Source organism: Kogia breviceps, chromosome 3 (genome assembly GCF_026419965.1).
Source record: "Kogia breviceps isolate mKogBre1 chromosome 3, mKogBre1 haplotype 1, whole genome shotgun sequence".
Taxonomy (NCBI): domain Eukaryota; kingdom Metazoa; phylum Chordata; class Mammalia; order Artiodactyla; family Physeteridae; genus Kogia; species Kogia breviceps.
Window position 1 is genome coordinate 175,538,210 of NC_081312.1, and position 16,410 is coordinate 175,554,619.

General features: G+C 35.9%; 1 protein-coding gene across 1 annotated transcript; it reads left to right on the top strand.

Annotated features, from left to right (window-relative positions):
- Positions 1 to 12,120: 12,120 nt before the first annotated feature.
- COMMD3 (COMM domain containing 3) lies at positions 12,121 to 16,165 on the top strand. The gene is made up of 8 exons (XM_059057870.2): positions 12,121 to 12,350; positions 13,680 to 13,791; positions 13,897 to 13,960; positions 14,054 to 14,088; positions 14,457 to 14,517; positions 14,612 to 14,668; positions 14,761 to 14,820; positions 15,795 to 16,165. The coding sequence occupies exons 1-8, from the start codon at positions 12,212 to 12,214 to the stop codon at positions 15,852 to 15,854; spliced, it is 588 nt and encodes a 195-aa protein (XP_058913853.1). The 5' UTR covers positions 12,121 to 12,211; the 3' UTR covers positions 15,855 to 16,165.
- The last annotated feature ends 245 nt before the right edge of the window (positions 16,166 to 16,410 follow it).

Below are 16,410 nucleotides of genomic sequence, written 5' to 3' on the forward strand. Positions count from 1 at the left end.
CACAAATGAAAGTTAGTTTCAAATTTTAAAAATCAATGTAATCTACCACATTAAGACTAGAGAAGAAAGACTGTATGGTTATCTCAACAGATAGAGAAAAAGGCTTTGAAAAAATTCAGCATCTATTCATGATTAAAAAAAAAAAACTCTCAGCAAACTTGGTTTATAAGGGATGTTCTTATGTTCCTCAACCAAAGAAAATATATCTATAAAAAACTTACAGAGGGGCTTCCCTGGTGGCACAGTGGTTAAGAGTCCACCTGCCGATGCAGGGGACGCAGGTTCGTGCCCCGGTCCGGGAAGATCCCACATGCCACGGAGCGGCTGGGCCCGTGAGCCATGGCCGCTGAGCCTGCGCGTCCGGAGCCTGTGCTCCGCAACGGGATAGGCCACAACAGTGAGAGGCCTGTGTACCGCAAAAAAACCAAAAAAACAAAAAACCAAAAAAACTTACAACTAACATCATAGTTAATGATGAAAGACCAAAGGCTTTCCCTAAAGATGAAGAGCAAGGGAAGGATGTCCACTTTCACCACTCCTATTCAACATCATACTGGAGGTCGTGGTCAGTGCATAAGGCATGAAAATAAATTAAAGACATACAGATTGGGAAGGAAGAAGTAAAATTATCTCTATTAGAAGACAGGCTTGTCTACACAGAAAAAAATCCCAAATGGAATCTATAAAAAGCTACTAGTACTAATAAGTGAGTTTAGCAAGGTCATAGGCTATAAGGTCAATATACAAAACCAATTGTATTTTCATATACTTTCAATGGATACTTAGAAAATGAAATTTTAAAAGGTATCATTTAAAATAGCACCAAAAGCATAAAATATTTAGGTATTAATCTAACAAAATATGTACAAAATCTGCATGCTCAACTATGAAGCACTGATGAGAGAAATCAAAGAAGACATATATATAAAAGTAGAGACATACCATTATCATGGATTGGAAAACTCAATATTATCATTTCTTCTCTAAGATGATCTACATGTTCAATGTGATCCCAACCAAAATCCCAGCAGTCCTTTTTGTAGAAGTCAACGAGCAGATTCTAAAATTTATGTGGAGAAAGCAAACAAAATAGAACTGCCAAAACAATTTTGAAAAAAAAAAGTTGGATGACTCACACTACCTGATTTTAAGACTTACATAAAGCTACAGTAATTAAGACTGTGTCAGTATTGGCAAAAGGATAGACACACAGATCAATGTGTCAGAAAATACAGAAATAGACCCACATATATATAGTCAACTGAATTTTGACAAGAGTGGAAAGGCAATTCAATGAAGACCGGATAGTTTTCCAACAAATAGGACAAAATAATTGAATATCCACATGCAAGAAAACCCCAACTTAATTCATATATCACACAATATATAACAATTGACTCAAAATGGATCATAAACTCCTAAATGTGACATCTAAAACTGTAAAACTTCTAGAAGAAAACCTAGGTGAAAAAGCTTTGTGACCTTGGTTAAGGAAAGGTTTCTTAGCCACAACACCAAAAGTATAATCCATAAAAGAAAACAATGGGACTTAATAAAAAATTAAATCTTCTGGGGCTTCCCTGGTGGCGCAGTGGTTGGGAGTCCACCTGCCGATGCAGGGGACAGGGGTTCGTGTCCTGGTTTGGGAGGATCCCACATGCCACGGAGCGGCTGGGCCCATGAGCCATGGCCGCTGAGCCTGTGCGTCCTGAGCCTGTGCTCCGCAACGGGAGAGGCCACAGCAGTGAGAGGCCCAAGTACTGCAAAAAAAAAAAAAAAAAGAAAGAAAATGAAAAGACAATATACACAGAAATATTTGCAAAAACATATCTGATCAAGGACATATATACAGAATATATAAAGAACTCTCAAAACTCAATAAGAAAATAACCCTATAAAAAAATGGGCACAAGATTTGAATTCACACTTCACTAATAAAGGTATACAGATGGCAGAGAGCACATGATAAGATGCTTAATATCATTAGACATTAGGGAAATGCAAATTAAAACTACAGTGATATACTACTACACACCTGTTAAAATGTCTTTATTCATAATCTCCCAAAACTAGAAACAATCTAAATGTCCACCAACTGGTGAATGAATAAACAAGCTCTGGTATATCCATACAATGGAATACTATTTGACAATAAGAAGGAATGATCTACTGATACAAGCATCAACATAGGTGAATCCAAAAATATTATACTTGGTAAGAGAAGACAGATGCAAAAACTGCAAACTGAATGATTCTATTTGTGAGACATTCCAGAAAAGACAAAACTATAGTGAGACAAAGTAAATCAATGGTTGCCTGGGATCAGGGGTGGGGCAAGTATAATGACTGCAAAGGGGAAGACGGAAAACCTGGGATCATGGCAATGCTCTGCTTCTTCAGTGTGGTGTGGTTATATGACTGTATACATTTGCCAAAACCCATTGAATTGTTCAACACTTCGGAATTGTCGAGTTTAAACCTCCATATTCTAAACCGTGTGTCCTCCATTCCATGGTAGGTAAGGGTTCTTTTTTTTCCCCTTTTTAAATTTATTTATTTATTTATTTATTTATGGCTGCATTGGGTCTATCGTTGCTGCGCGCGGGCTTTCTCTAGTTGCGGCAAGCGGGGCCTACTCTCCGTTGCGGTGTGCGGGCTTCTCATTGCAGTGGCTTCGCTTGTTGCAGAGCGTGGGCTCTAGGTGCACGGGCTTCAATAGTTGTAACTCACGGGCTCTAGAGCACAGGCTCAGTTGCTGTGGCTCACGGGCTTAGTTGCTCCACGGCATGTGGGATCTTCCAGGACCAGGGATAGAACCGGTGTCCCCTGCATTGGCAGGCGGATTCTTTAACCACTGTGCCACCAGGGAAGTCCTTCCTCATTGTTTTAAGTTTACTTTATCTTCTCAATGCCTTATGAAGCATGTGGTATTGCAAAGATGTTCCAAGCAGAGCCCAAAGGACCACAAGTTATGCATTACTCTAACTAGAGGATGAGACAGCAACTCACTGACAGTTGCTGTAACAACCCAGAAAGGTTTAGATCCATGAGCTTTGGTAGACTTTATGAAGGCATTGTAACTTATATAACTTTATAATGATCCTTACAGTTAAGATACAAATAAATAAGAGATGTTCCAGAGGAAAACGTGAAGATGTCTTGATTTTGCTCCTGGATACTTTCTAATGAGTTGCTAACCAAAGGAAATGGTTCAAGAAAAACTAGGGTAAGAACCAGTGGGAAGAGAAGGAATGGCCCACTAGGCCTTCATAAGCGGGAGGTGTTTACAGGATGGCTGACCATACCGGACACTGGCCTGGATTCTGAGATTCTTGGGTGACCAAGAGATGAAGGGTAAGATTATTATTGTCATCAAGGTCTTTGAGGGTATCTTATGATGGTTGCTATTAAAAGAGAGCTCTGTCAGACTCACTGTAAAGAAGTGCTAGGCAGCCCAGAAGGTTTTTATTTAATTTTCTAAGTAGGGGCTTATGTGCTTGGGGTCCTCAGATGGTTGTATCATGTGCATAACAGCTGTAAATCTGAATGGAAAAAAATCTATGCCAGTGAAAACCAAATTCAAAATTACATAATCACATTATTTGGTTATAATTGCATGCATGGAGCACATGCTAAGGCTGGGCTCTGAATGCTTTGCACATACTTAGGCTCTGAACGCTTTTCAAGAGCCATATGAAAGAGATGCCATTATTACTTCCATCATACATTTGAGAAAAATGAGAAGAGAAAATAAGGTCAAGAACTAAAAGCAGGTAGGAAAGAGATTTGAACTCAATTTTCTCTGACTCCATGTTCTGTACTGCTTTCATTCATTCAATAAATATTCCTGACTGTCTGTTATGTACCCGGTACTCATCTAATAAAAGCACTCTTTTTAAGGACAGCAAAGTAAAAAAGTAAAGAAGTAACAACCATAAAGGTTTAAATTCCATGAGCTTCAGTATACTTCAAGAAGGCATTGTAACTTATTTATATAATTTTATAGTGATCTTTACAATTAAGATAAAAATAAACTTTTAAAGCAGAGTTATGAAAATCTATGTATCCAGAATATATCTCTGGATAAGTACTCCGCAAAAGATTTTTTTATTCCTTTTCAATAAATCTTGTTATCCTAATCAAGTATATTATTTGAAAACTTGACATTCCACTTGAAACTGGAGATAAATTCTAATCCTAAATTTGCCATTTAAACTCTTACATTTCCAAAATATTATTAATATAATTATTCAGATATCCTAAAGGAAAAAAAGAGTAACAACCATTTTCATTCAAAGAATGGCACAATATTATTCTAATACACAAAGTAGCATTATCTACTCTTCAATTATTGTATTTAACTGGAATGATCAAATGATTATTTAAACTTTTTGCATAACGTAAAACTATGCCTGAGATTCTGATAACATCTCAGTGAAAGGGTTTATTTTTCTTTATCATCTTAGGAATTATGTCGAGTGTGTTCAAATCTAACCAAGTCTTTCTCTTTACCCTATTTTCTAAAACTTTAATAAAGTAAAGGGCAGCTAAGAGAAAAAGCTTAAGACAAACACAATTAAGATTGTCTTTATGCCATTTATGTCAATTGACAGATACTTAAGGCATAGCTAAAGGTTTAAGTCTGTTACTTTATGACATATGCTCCCTGCTACCCTGGCCATTACTTGACAGGATGTTTGCTTGCAAAATGACTATTTTCCTATAGTCACTCTTGATTTTAATATAACAGACTATCATTATGACTCAACTTGAAGATTAGTCATCATAGAATGTCATAGTCTCTACAAACAGACTAATATTGATCATAGCAACTTTTAGAAACAGAATAAAAGCAAAATGAAATTTAAATGAATTAAAAAGTATTAGTTTGAAAAATGCTTTTAAGTTTCTAAAAACACATTAATAATTGGTTAAAATATCTCACAAGCCTCTGTACTTTAGATTTTTATTAATGTCCACCTTGTTACAAAATTAAGGCAACCTTCAGAACCACAACATACACAGTAGAATATTATTTTCCTTCTATGATAATTGGCAAATGTAAAATCATTATTTCCATTTTACACTGTTGAAAGAAAGAACCCTTTGTAGAGTGAATATTCTCTATAGAAATTTATAAAACAAAATATGTATCTATTGATACCACTGGTCTTATAAAACAATTCTTCCTTTCAATTCACAAATATTTTAATTATTATTTTTAACAAAAACAAGTTTTCTTAATTCTCTGTCTACTACTCACCTATATATTGTAGTTGGGCCTCACTAAAACTCTTGTCACCTTCAGATTTTAAGAAAAGCATATGAAAATTCAGAGTTTCCTTAGGCCTCATTTGCCCATGTATTACCATCTACATTATTATTATTTACCAAATTTCTCCTCATTTCTCGGTCTATAATTTATAGAGCACTGCAAGTCAAATAAAAGTTGCCAATTATCTGATTAATTTTGATTTAGAATACTGTTGCTCCAAATGATCCGGGACTATTTACTTTAGCACAAAATAAAAAGTTGAGTAATTACCCAGATACTAGTAGCTCAAGTCCAAGTTTCTAATAACATGGACTAAATTGTCCACATTAATACAACTCTCCTTTTCACCGTTGCCAGTCATTATTTTCTTGGTATTTTATGACATTAAAATGATTTTATAAATCTTGCTCCCCATTCCTTTCCATAAAATACAGATTAGAATGCTTACAAAAAGGAGTATAATTTTGAAAATTATACTTGAAAGAGTTAGAACTGTGCTTATTTATGTTTTAACCTTAATGAAAATAATCAAACAGGGAGAAAAAAATGGAAAATTTCATCTATTTCATAGGCACTTGTTTTCACAACAGTCTATAAAATTACTTTCTGAGCATTTACCATGGTGTAAAAATCAGTTGTGTATAAACCATTTATTTTCTTACCAGAGGCGAGGGGGTTGTAGGGGGATGAATGAAATAGGTGAGGGAGATTAAGAGATACAAACTGCCAATTATAAAACAAACAAATCACAGGATTTAAAGTAGAGCATAGGAAATATAGTCAATAATATTGTAATAACTTTGTATGGGGACAGATGGTAACAAGAGTTATCATGGTGATCATTTTATAATGTATAAAAATATCGAATCACTATGCTGTACACCTGAAACTAATATAATATTGTAAGTCAATTATACGTTAATTAAAAATAAATTAATGAAGTATTTTCTGAATAGTTCTATATATGCAAAAAATGAGAGAATTGAACACAATTATTCTAAGGATATTTTTAAAGTATTGTTAGACTGAACTTTGCATAAAATTTTTTCAAGTCTATGTTTTGACAAGGGACATAAAAATATGTATTCTCTTGAAAATACCATTCAAAACCATAATTAAAATGTTAAATTCTTAACCAGTATTATTTAAAATATCATGTGTTTCAAAATATTAAAACTTTCACCTAAGCCTTTCTTTATAATCTCTCTTAATATATTAATTTTGGTTGAAATGTTTATTTTAAATGAGTTAAAAGCACATTTTGTATAGTTTCTTTAGTGTTTGCAATGTATTTAATTCAGATCACGCATTCTTATATATATAACTTCTCTTCTGAAATAATTCGATAAATGATGGTCAAATCTTTCATTTTATAAGCAAGTATAGATTATTGTTATCTGAGTTTAGTCCATAAAATACTTTTATTTATTTTTTGTTTCCTCTTTTTAAAAAATTATAGTCCTTTAAACAAAATAAATATGAATACCTATACATTACTTAAGTTTCAAATTTTAATATATAAAAAGCATGCTCTCAAAATACAAACTTTCAAAAAATGTTGGCCTTAGACAATAATATTCCATTGACCAGGCCCATTTGTTCCTTTTTGTTGTTGTTGTTGGAGTTCATGGATCTGGTCAAAACTTCAGTTTCTAAGGTATGAGAAAATACAGTGTTAAAATAGAGATTCCAAAACCAGGACCAAAAAGGAAGGGAATCTCTTAGATATTTTCTGTTGTTATAGTCTAAATGTAAGCCATCTTAAAACTGGTTAGGTTCTGGACATGACAGATGATCTTCTAGTCCATTTTGAGCATGACTGTGGGTCTTAGTTAAATTCAGTGGAGCTAAGAGAATCTTGATGTAATGCGCTGTGTCAGAGAAAATAAACAGTAAATAAGTTTTCTGTAACATTTCTTCTCTGGAAGGGAAAAATTTTCCTCCCTCCCTCCCTCCTTTCTTTCCTTCCTTCAAAAACTATTCAATCTCTCTCTCTCTCCCTCTCTCTCTAAAAACGTAAAATAACAATTTAAAGGACAGTCTGCATGCATATGGAAGAATTAATCAGATATATTCATCAAAGTAAACTTGTTTCAACATGTCCATGCTTCACTTTCATTGTCTTCAAGCTCACCCATGGGTCATTCTGGCTGATCCCAGATCAATGAAGTAGGAAATCAGAGCGGTGATCTTTATAAGTGAAGACAATAGAACCTACCTGCTGTTGAGGGGGAACTGTGTTTATTACCTAAATTATCTATTTGACAGACTTTATTGGATGGTTGGCCGGCTCCTAATTTTCATATCACTTCACTGGTGACTTAAGGAGTAAACTTACTTTTTATAATCCATACAAAAGATAAGTACATTGTAAGAATTTAAAAGTAAATAGTTTTTATTTGTCTATGTAGAGAAATTCTAAGACACACAATTCAACCTGTCCTTTTCTCATTAAATATACTGTGGAGTATGATTGCCTTCCTTGTTTCTAATTTCTTTACCTCTAAATTAAAATTTGCTTTCATCTCTTGCCAAACTGCATTTTAAAAATTTCATTTCCTTTTAAGTAACCAATTCCTCATTTATTCCTAGCTGAAGACGTCACAATTTTAGTCAGTACTACTCAGATATTCCCATGTGACATTAGTTGCTTGGCTTCAAAATAAGGGATCAAACTTCCTAAAGGAAGCCCTGAAGAGCAGACATGATTTTTCCAATATGCAGAAAATCCTTTCAAACCCAAAGACTGGTTAGATACAAAGATTTGATATTAAAAATTATCATTTGATACTTACGTACATTCTTTTAATATTACAGAATTATTTCATTCTGACTCAAGCAGCTAACAAAATCAAGGCAGGACACTCTTGATGATAGCTCCCAAATCTCACTTTAGAAATTCAAGAGTATTCTCCTTTTTAAACATCTTGACTATAGAATTTCCTATTTGCAAAGTCGGACAAAATTATAGTTTCTTAATTTCAAAGGAAATGCTTTGATACTATCTTTTTAAGAAACTCAGTTTCTTAGTAGCGTGATAATTTAACCGGTTACAACCTAGATTTGAAATATTTACCATTATACCACATTTTGATGTTTTATATTTGATATTCTCCTGATGCAACTATCTGAAAAATGAAATTTAAAAATAGTACTAAATGATGAAACTATTACTTAAATAGAAGTAATCTAAATGTTTTGAATAAAAGTTTGGGGGGAAAAATTCAAAACGCTTGTGCAAAACCATAAGCATGAATTTTGTAGTATTTTCGAGAACAGTGTATCACTGATTTTCATTCCTCTGGTTCCAATTTCTTTAATGGGACTAGCATTTCACTTTCTCACACATATTAAGGCACTAGCTCCATTGAAATAAATTTGAGTTTTATCTAAAAATCCTCATATACAAGATAGGCTATATGAATAAGGGAGGGAAAAGGTTGTATTTGCCTATATTAATTACTGTAGCAATGACCATTTATAAATTATTAGAGATTGGACTAAATGCTTAATTTGAAAATTAAACCCTTGTTGTTCCCTCTGAATGCTTGATGTGGTCTTTTGAAAACGTGACACAAGACTCAATTTGAAACCACTGAACTCTGTAGTCATAAATGTGCAAAAACTTGACCATTCACATTCCAAGACCCAATCTATGCCTTGCCAAGTTAAGATATTTAATAAAAGAATGTGTATAGATTTTATAAACTTCACTGAAATAGTTTTGACCTATACTTTCAAATACTGTATGTAACTCAGTTAAGCATTCCTCCCAACTGTCCATTTGTGGTTAAAGTAGCTTTAAAATAATAAATTCTGTTTTTATTAATATTTATCTCAAGGCTTTAAGATCACTAACCACCAAAGAATCTCTATGAGGGGGCAGAGAGAAGGTGTTTCTTGTGTTTAGGTAATATTTAAGCATTTTAAACTTTCTTCTTTCTGGAAAATGAGCGGGTATTCCATGTGCAGGGATACAATAGAACCCCGCTAGAACATAGTATGTGTGCCAGTAAAAACTTTTGGATGCATGGGCATTTAAGCATATTAAGCTTTTTTTCTTCCTCCCCATGGGTATTCAAGGAACTCTTCAATCTAAAGGAATACTTTCCCCCAGCTTCCTCGGCACAAAAGCAAAAGTACTTATACAGTCTAAAAAATAAATACTATAAATTGTTTTTTGCAACCAACAAATGCACCAATGAGGCCTTTGGGAAAAGCTGACCACATAGATCCTGTAAATGCCCCAGCACATTTAAATTGTAGTCATGGTGCAGAGGCCAATATTAAATTGGTTTCTAAAAAAAAAAAAAAATTAACCAGCTCAAAGGATACAATGTATTTTAAAACATTCTAAAAACATTTAAAAATACTTTCTCATTCTTTGAATAATTTGTACATTCTCAGAAAGAAAAACAAATTTAGCAGCATTATCTATCTATCTTAAGTTTGCAGTTTAAAAGGGAAAATACATTATTAACACGAAGATCTTTGAACATCTATTTTGCTGTTTTCAGCTGCACATAATTGTTATTTTAAAAGGCTCTTTCAGGGCAAATTTAGTCGATTGGCTTTAAGGCTGCAGAATTGTTTTAAGTCTAGTGGAAGTTCCAATGCTGTTTTCAGTGATCAAAGCAAAAATTTTTAATAGTTTTTCCCCCATAGTTTCAGAATGTTTTCATACATAATCTTTCTAATAATATAGAATATATTGATTTTCTTGCTGCAACAAAGAGTCTACATCTGTGTAATCATGCCTTTTAATAATTGTACTTCAATGTATTTCAATGGCTGACTTGTCAAAGATACACATGTATTATCTACATTTAAACAAATACTTAATCCTGTGCCTCCTTCAAAGGGAGTTGAAATAAATGTAGCTACAGGAGAAAAATTCAGTTTTTCTAGTATCAGAAAACATTATGGTGAAAATTTTTGTGTGATCTGGAAATATACCCATCACTTGGGCCTAACACATAAACACATTTAGGTAGAAGAGGGCAAATGCCCTGTAAGAGAAAGGACTTACATGTGTACAGGAGAGTAACATGACAGCTATTACAGAAACAATTCTTGTGAATTTCCTAACTTTTACGCCCACGAACTCACATAATTGTATTTACTTTCCTCTTTTAAAACAGCATTTAAAAATCTATGCTCAAGCATTATTGCTTTCTTTTTTGACACTAAATTGAGTATGATTACAGTTATCAACTCAAATTCTATTAGAGTATTAACAATCAATGTTATGCAAGGTCATAAAATATGTAACAAATGTAATGAGCTTGGGTGTTGTTAATATTGTTTAACTTTTACACAACTCTGCCCTGTAAAATATCCCTTATGCAAATCAGATATCTGGACATCTTTCAACTGACATTTTACTACTGAGGAGAAACAAGGAGTTAGAAAGAAAATGAGAGATGGGAAGAAAAGATGAACATGATTAATAGGTGTTTGTTCATAAAGGCTCTAGGGAGACTTTTAAATCCTTCACTGCTCCTATATGCTCACCGAAGTGGAGAGCTAGTTCACATGCCTTTCAAAGCCTTCAAAGGAGAACTGAGTAGTTACTCAATCTTTACTGATGCTAAATTATTCCATTTGCGTCCTGTTGTTGTGAAATCAGGTGCTCTTTATGTATTGGTGCAAGGTTAAATGTTGACTGTATTCATTAGAAACTATTTTTCAGATAAACACCTAAATTATGCCTCAAAAAGTGTTTCATGGTGAGTCTGTTTCAAATAATGCCTCCTAAGAGGCATTATTTGAAAGACTAAAACATCTTTCTCGTTCTTTATTCCTCCTCTCTACCCGGAAAGACCTTGCACTTTGACTTTCCTTTTTAAATTCTTTTGATCAAAAAATGCATAATCTACTTTGATGCAGTTTTTTTGTTTTGTTTTAAGAATCACTCTTGTTCTCCAAATTCGTATAACTATAAAGGGGAAGTTAAACTTTATACAATATTTGAACCTTTAAAATTATGGGTATTCACTTCTGATAAAGATTTTGCCATTCTTAACTATATTTTACTAAGATAACTATTTGATAAAAATGAGGGTAGCTTAACTAAATAAAACAGGACCCATAGATGCTGTGAGCACAGTAGCACAAAATTTCTATCAGTTTGCTTTTGAAAGGTGTTTATTTGCAGCTGCATCTAAAATTTTTAATAATTCTGTCCAATATGCTCGTGAATAAGATATTAATCCCTCAACTGTCGAAGTACAGCACCTACACGCGCGCACTATATGTATACATGTATATACACACACACACACACACACACACACACACCACGCAGGAAGGAATAAATTGCCGTATTCCAGAAATGACAATGAAAGAGGAAAAATAAGCAAGAATTATAATTAGACGTCTACAGTGTCATTCACAGAAGGGCAGTGCTTGGGGGTTAAGCTGTTGAGTTTAAAAAAAGCCCCCAACCAAAAACCAACCAGTTGCCTCCGACTGGAGCTTCCCGCAGGCTTTCGCGCTGAGCGAGGAGCGGGAAGGCGTAGTTCTCGGGGCCGGTGGGGGCCGGGATCCCGTCACCGTCACCACCTCCCGAGGGGTCTTTCGGAAGTGCTCCCGCGGGCCCCGCAGGAGCCGGTGACAGACCTAGGTGAGCGCCGAGAGCAGAGAAAGCGCCGAGCGCGTCCACAAAGCGCCCGGGCCGCCCCTCGCGCTAAGGCGCGGCGACCCTGGCGGCGGGCGCAGAAGGAGGGACTGGACGGAAGCGGCGGCGGCGGCTGGCGGGTGACCGGGGTCGCGGGCCGGAGCGCGGCCCGGGAAGCCGGCGGGGAGTCCACGGGTTGGGAGGCCCGCAGCCCGCGCCGCCGCCGCCGCCCCAGCCGCGTGCACGCGCGGCCGCATCAGCTGAGCGCGCGGCGCGTGTCACGTGGTGCGCGTGTCGAAGGTCACGGCGCGCTCACAATGGAGCTCTCGGAGTATGTGCAGAAAGGCTTCCAGATGCTGGCCGATCCCGGCTCCTTCGACTCCAACGCCTTCACGCTTCTCCTCCGGGCGGCTTTCCAGAGCCTGCTGGACGCCCAGGCGGACGAGGCCGTGTTAGGTAAGCCGCTGGGCTCTGAGCTGGATCGGCCTGGGTGGAGGGGCGCTCGGAGAAGAGGAGCGAGATGGAGCGAGAAGGGGAAAGCCCCGGGAAGAGGAAGTCTCCGGGGTTTGCCCTTCGCTCCGGACGGAGTGTGGGGATGTGGCTCTGCCAGAACCCACATCGGACCCCGAGCATTGTTCTCTCCCCAGTTGGCACCTGCACACAGCCAGCTACACGTTCCTGGCCTGATTTCCCCTCCCAGGCTCTTTGTTCCTTTGTAAAGCCGGTGTTCAAGTCTTGTTTGTGGCCTAAACATCTAAGGTTTTCAGCCTGGTCTGGGGCAAAGGGTGTTTGACACTTGGACTTCATCAGGGCAGCTCCCTGCAATTCAACTTTCAGTGCTAGGTTGGCGAAGGTTTTAAAGGGTCTGCTTCCAAAGTAATTACTACGTCAAATAGTGTTGACATTTTTCAGCTTAGAGAATACCTCAAGTTCCTCTGATCATTCCAACACTGTAGTTCAATATGTTCTGCACAGATTCCACGCCTAGACCCTTAAAATATGGTGCATAATGTTTTGTTCTGCACTACTTATCAGGAGGCGAGTCTCTTATAAGTGGTCGGGGCAGTGATTGCGGAGTGCGGTGTCAGTATGGATGGAGGCATATTTTAAGACAGATCGCTATTACATGATTTTCTTAAATATAAATAGCTCAACAATTCAAAGTTTTTTCCTGTAGTTTCACGAGCTAAACACGTGTACAAAAAGTATGAAAGTGGAAGTTCTTTAAACGAAAATAGTAACCACCACCTGGTTAATCTCAAAAAAAAAAAAAAAGAAAGGATGGCTGTCGAAACCTGAAAATATTTTGAAAATTGTATTTTATATTCTGAACTCGTTCCCTCTTCCCCACCTCCATGTGTTAATGTCCTTGGAGCCAGTTAGCATAAAATTAATCAATCTTTAGAAGGAAAGTTTATTCATTCTTAAATTTACACCATATAAAATATTTACCTTCTTATTTTCCTCGGAATTTACTCCATCCATCTTTAGAGTGACCACTGTATATTTTACTCTAGAACTATGTTTTTTAAAAAATAAATATTAAGGTAAAGTAAAAGAGGTAATTTGACCAGGTAATTGCATAATTATTGATGTGTGATCTTTATTGTTTTGCCATTGACCATGTTACACATCTCATTTACTTATAATTTCCAGTCCTTATAGTTGAATTCTTCTTGTTATCTTGTTAAAGAGGGTTCTTTACCCAAATTAAAATGCCTTTTTAGAAACAGGACTATAAAGAAGTTATTATCACAGGCATCACTAGCAATTAATTTATTTTAGATCACCCAGACTTGAAACATATCGATCCAGTGGTTTTAAAACATTGTCATGCAGCAGCTGCAACTTACATACTGGAGGCTGGAAAGCAAAGAGCTGACAAGTCAACTCTAAGGTACAGGATTTATTTAAATATCCATTTGTTTTCAAATAGTACCTTTATGATTCCAATTTCAGTTTTTAAAATGGAGACTAAACTTAGGCTTTTTTTTTTCTTTAGCACTTATCTAGAAGACTGTAAATTTGATAGCGAGAGAATAGAATTGTTTTGCACGGAATATCAGGTTACTTACTTAAATTTTTAAAAATTAACAATTACTATTTTTCTTCTACTCTGTTTGCAAAGATGTATTTTCTTTCTTTTTTTCCCCTCCCAGAATAATAGGAATTCCCTAGAAATCCTACTGGGAAGGTAGGTCCTGTATAAGGTGTCAAGCTGAGCTACTTTTTACTTGCAGGTATGAATGGAGAGTGTTGGTGTGAAACAAAACAGGACAAAAAAAACGGGATCTAGACCAAAAGAAAAGGGGCTAAAGGGCAAGTGAAACAATTGCAGTTAAGCTAATGTTTTTAAAGATAAAGCTTATGGAGATAATTTTTTAAATGCCCTTTTCCTCTTCAGAACTTGAAAATAAAATTTAACAATGTTTTAAATTCAGAATGGATTAAAATTGTGTGTGTGTGTGTGGTGGGGAGGTGGTAGACACCATTGTTGGTGAAGATAAATACTGAAAGTTTTCCTGTAGCTATTATGTACAAAATTATCATTGTATCTTTCAGTATAGGAAGATCTTTCCCTCATATAACTGATGTTTCTTGGCATTTGGAATATCAGATAAAGGTAAAGTTTAACAAACTGTTCTCTAGGGGAACTTAGGGAACTTTTTTAAAAAATAAGAGTTAAGGACTGAAATCAATGTGTTGTGTTGTTTTAGACCAATCAACTTGATAAGATGTACAGACCTGCATATTTGGTGACCTTAAATGTAGAGGTATTTATACATAAGCCCTGTCTAAAAATTAAATGTGTAATGAAATTTAAAATTTCCTTGATTTAAATAAACAGCATTTTTTTCTTCCTTAGAACACTGATTCCCGATCCCACCCAGAGATTAGTTTTAGTTGCAACATGGAACAATTACAGGTACAGTATTAGGATCTGTGAATATGCCTATCTTTTTACAGATTTTTAATGGAGAATTATGCCTATGTAAAGTTCAAAAGAAAATCAACCATCTGACAGTAGATAATGAAGGTTGGTTAAGGATTTAATGGTGAGGGGGCTTCAAAAGCAATATTTTAACGTAGGCTTCGCTTTTGAAATTACGATGTTACTAATAGAGAATTGGTCTGCATTTGCTGTTCCCTCCAATTAAAATAAACTTGTGTAGTGTTGAGTGTAAATTCCTTCTATTTGTGATAAGTGTGAGCCAATAGGACAAAGCAAAAGGAAGAGCTTGGCTTTGAAAATGTCTTCTTTGCTTTCAGAAATTGAATTAAACTCTCAAAACATGATTTTTAAACAGTTGTTGTAAATGACTTTTTATAAAGGAGCAAGTATACAGAAATTCTAAAACTGATTATAGTGCCAGTGTAAGATTGGGGAAATTAAAAATTACATTGATTAATGGACATGACAACGAATTTATTTCTTACCACTTAAAAAAATGAAGGTCATTGCTTGAAATTTTGATGAGATTGAATTTTTCAAAAGGGATCTCCTGCAGAGTCGTTTTAATGTAACCATTAATCAAACTTTAAACTTTCAGAAGATGTGAATACAGCATAATCTTTGTTAGATAACTTGAGAAATTTAATTTTGATATACTTTGCCTGTTCAGAGGATTCAGTTAAAAACTGTATCTCACATCTGAGGGCAAGCAGCCCATTTGAAGATGAGATATTTTAGAGGAAAACCTTCTATTGACCTTCTTTTAATTTTTTATATCTTTTATATTTTAGAGGAAAACCTCCTTTTGATAGTGGTTTGTCAAAGGTTTAAAATCTTTGTGAATTTTAAACTTGTTTAGAAAATGTTCCCCGACTCTTTTGCATCTTTCTCAAAGTTGGATACTTTGTGTTTTATCCTAAAAACGATCCATCGTATACATCTTTCAGGACTTAGTAGGGAAACTTAAAGACGCTTCGAAAAGCCTGGAAAGAGCAACTCAGTTGTAACTTGGGGAAGTTAACGATCTGCCCCGGTCTAGAGGAAGACCAGGAACGCCTTGCCATCCCCCGAACCATCGTTTCTGCGAGCTGGATGTCTCCCTTTTCAGAACAAATTTTTGCTTTTGGATTTGTGTCACTCATCAATTTTGACACCTTTTTTTTTTTACACTTGTGAAAGGGTTAAGAGGGAAAGTCTGCCTAAGTATTTGAATCATCTTTAGTATTATCCGTACACTGATCATATTTGATCTTTTCCAAGTCTTCCAAAAGGAAGCAGACAGTATTATATTCTGAATAAATAAGTTGTTCCCACTAAAGAGTGCTGAGAGTTTGTTTGGATTTGAGTTTGTTAATTATTACTTTGAAAACAGACACGATTGGCGTTAACTTTTAACGATCGCTTCTTCTCAGGATTAAAGTTAAGCGTAGTGGGAAAGGATGCGATCTTCGGCGTTGCCTGAAGACCCCAGCTTCGGGACGTGGGGAAAGGGCGCGGTCGCCCCGCGCCGGGGGCCGGCCCGTCCCGTTACCTGTGCCCGAGGGCTCGCTCGCAGCCCGACCC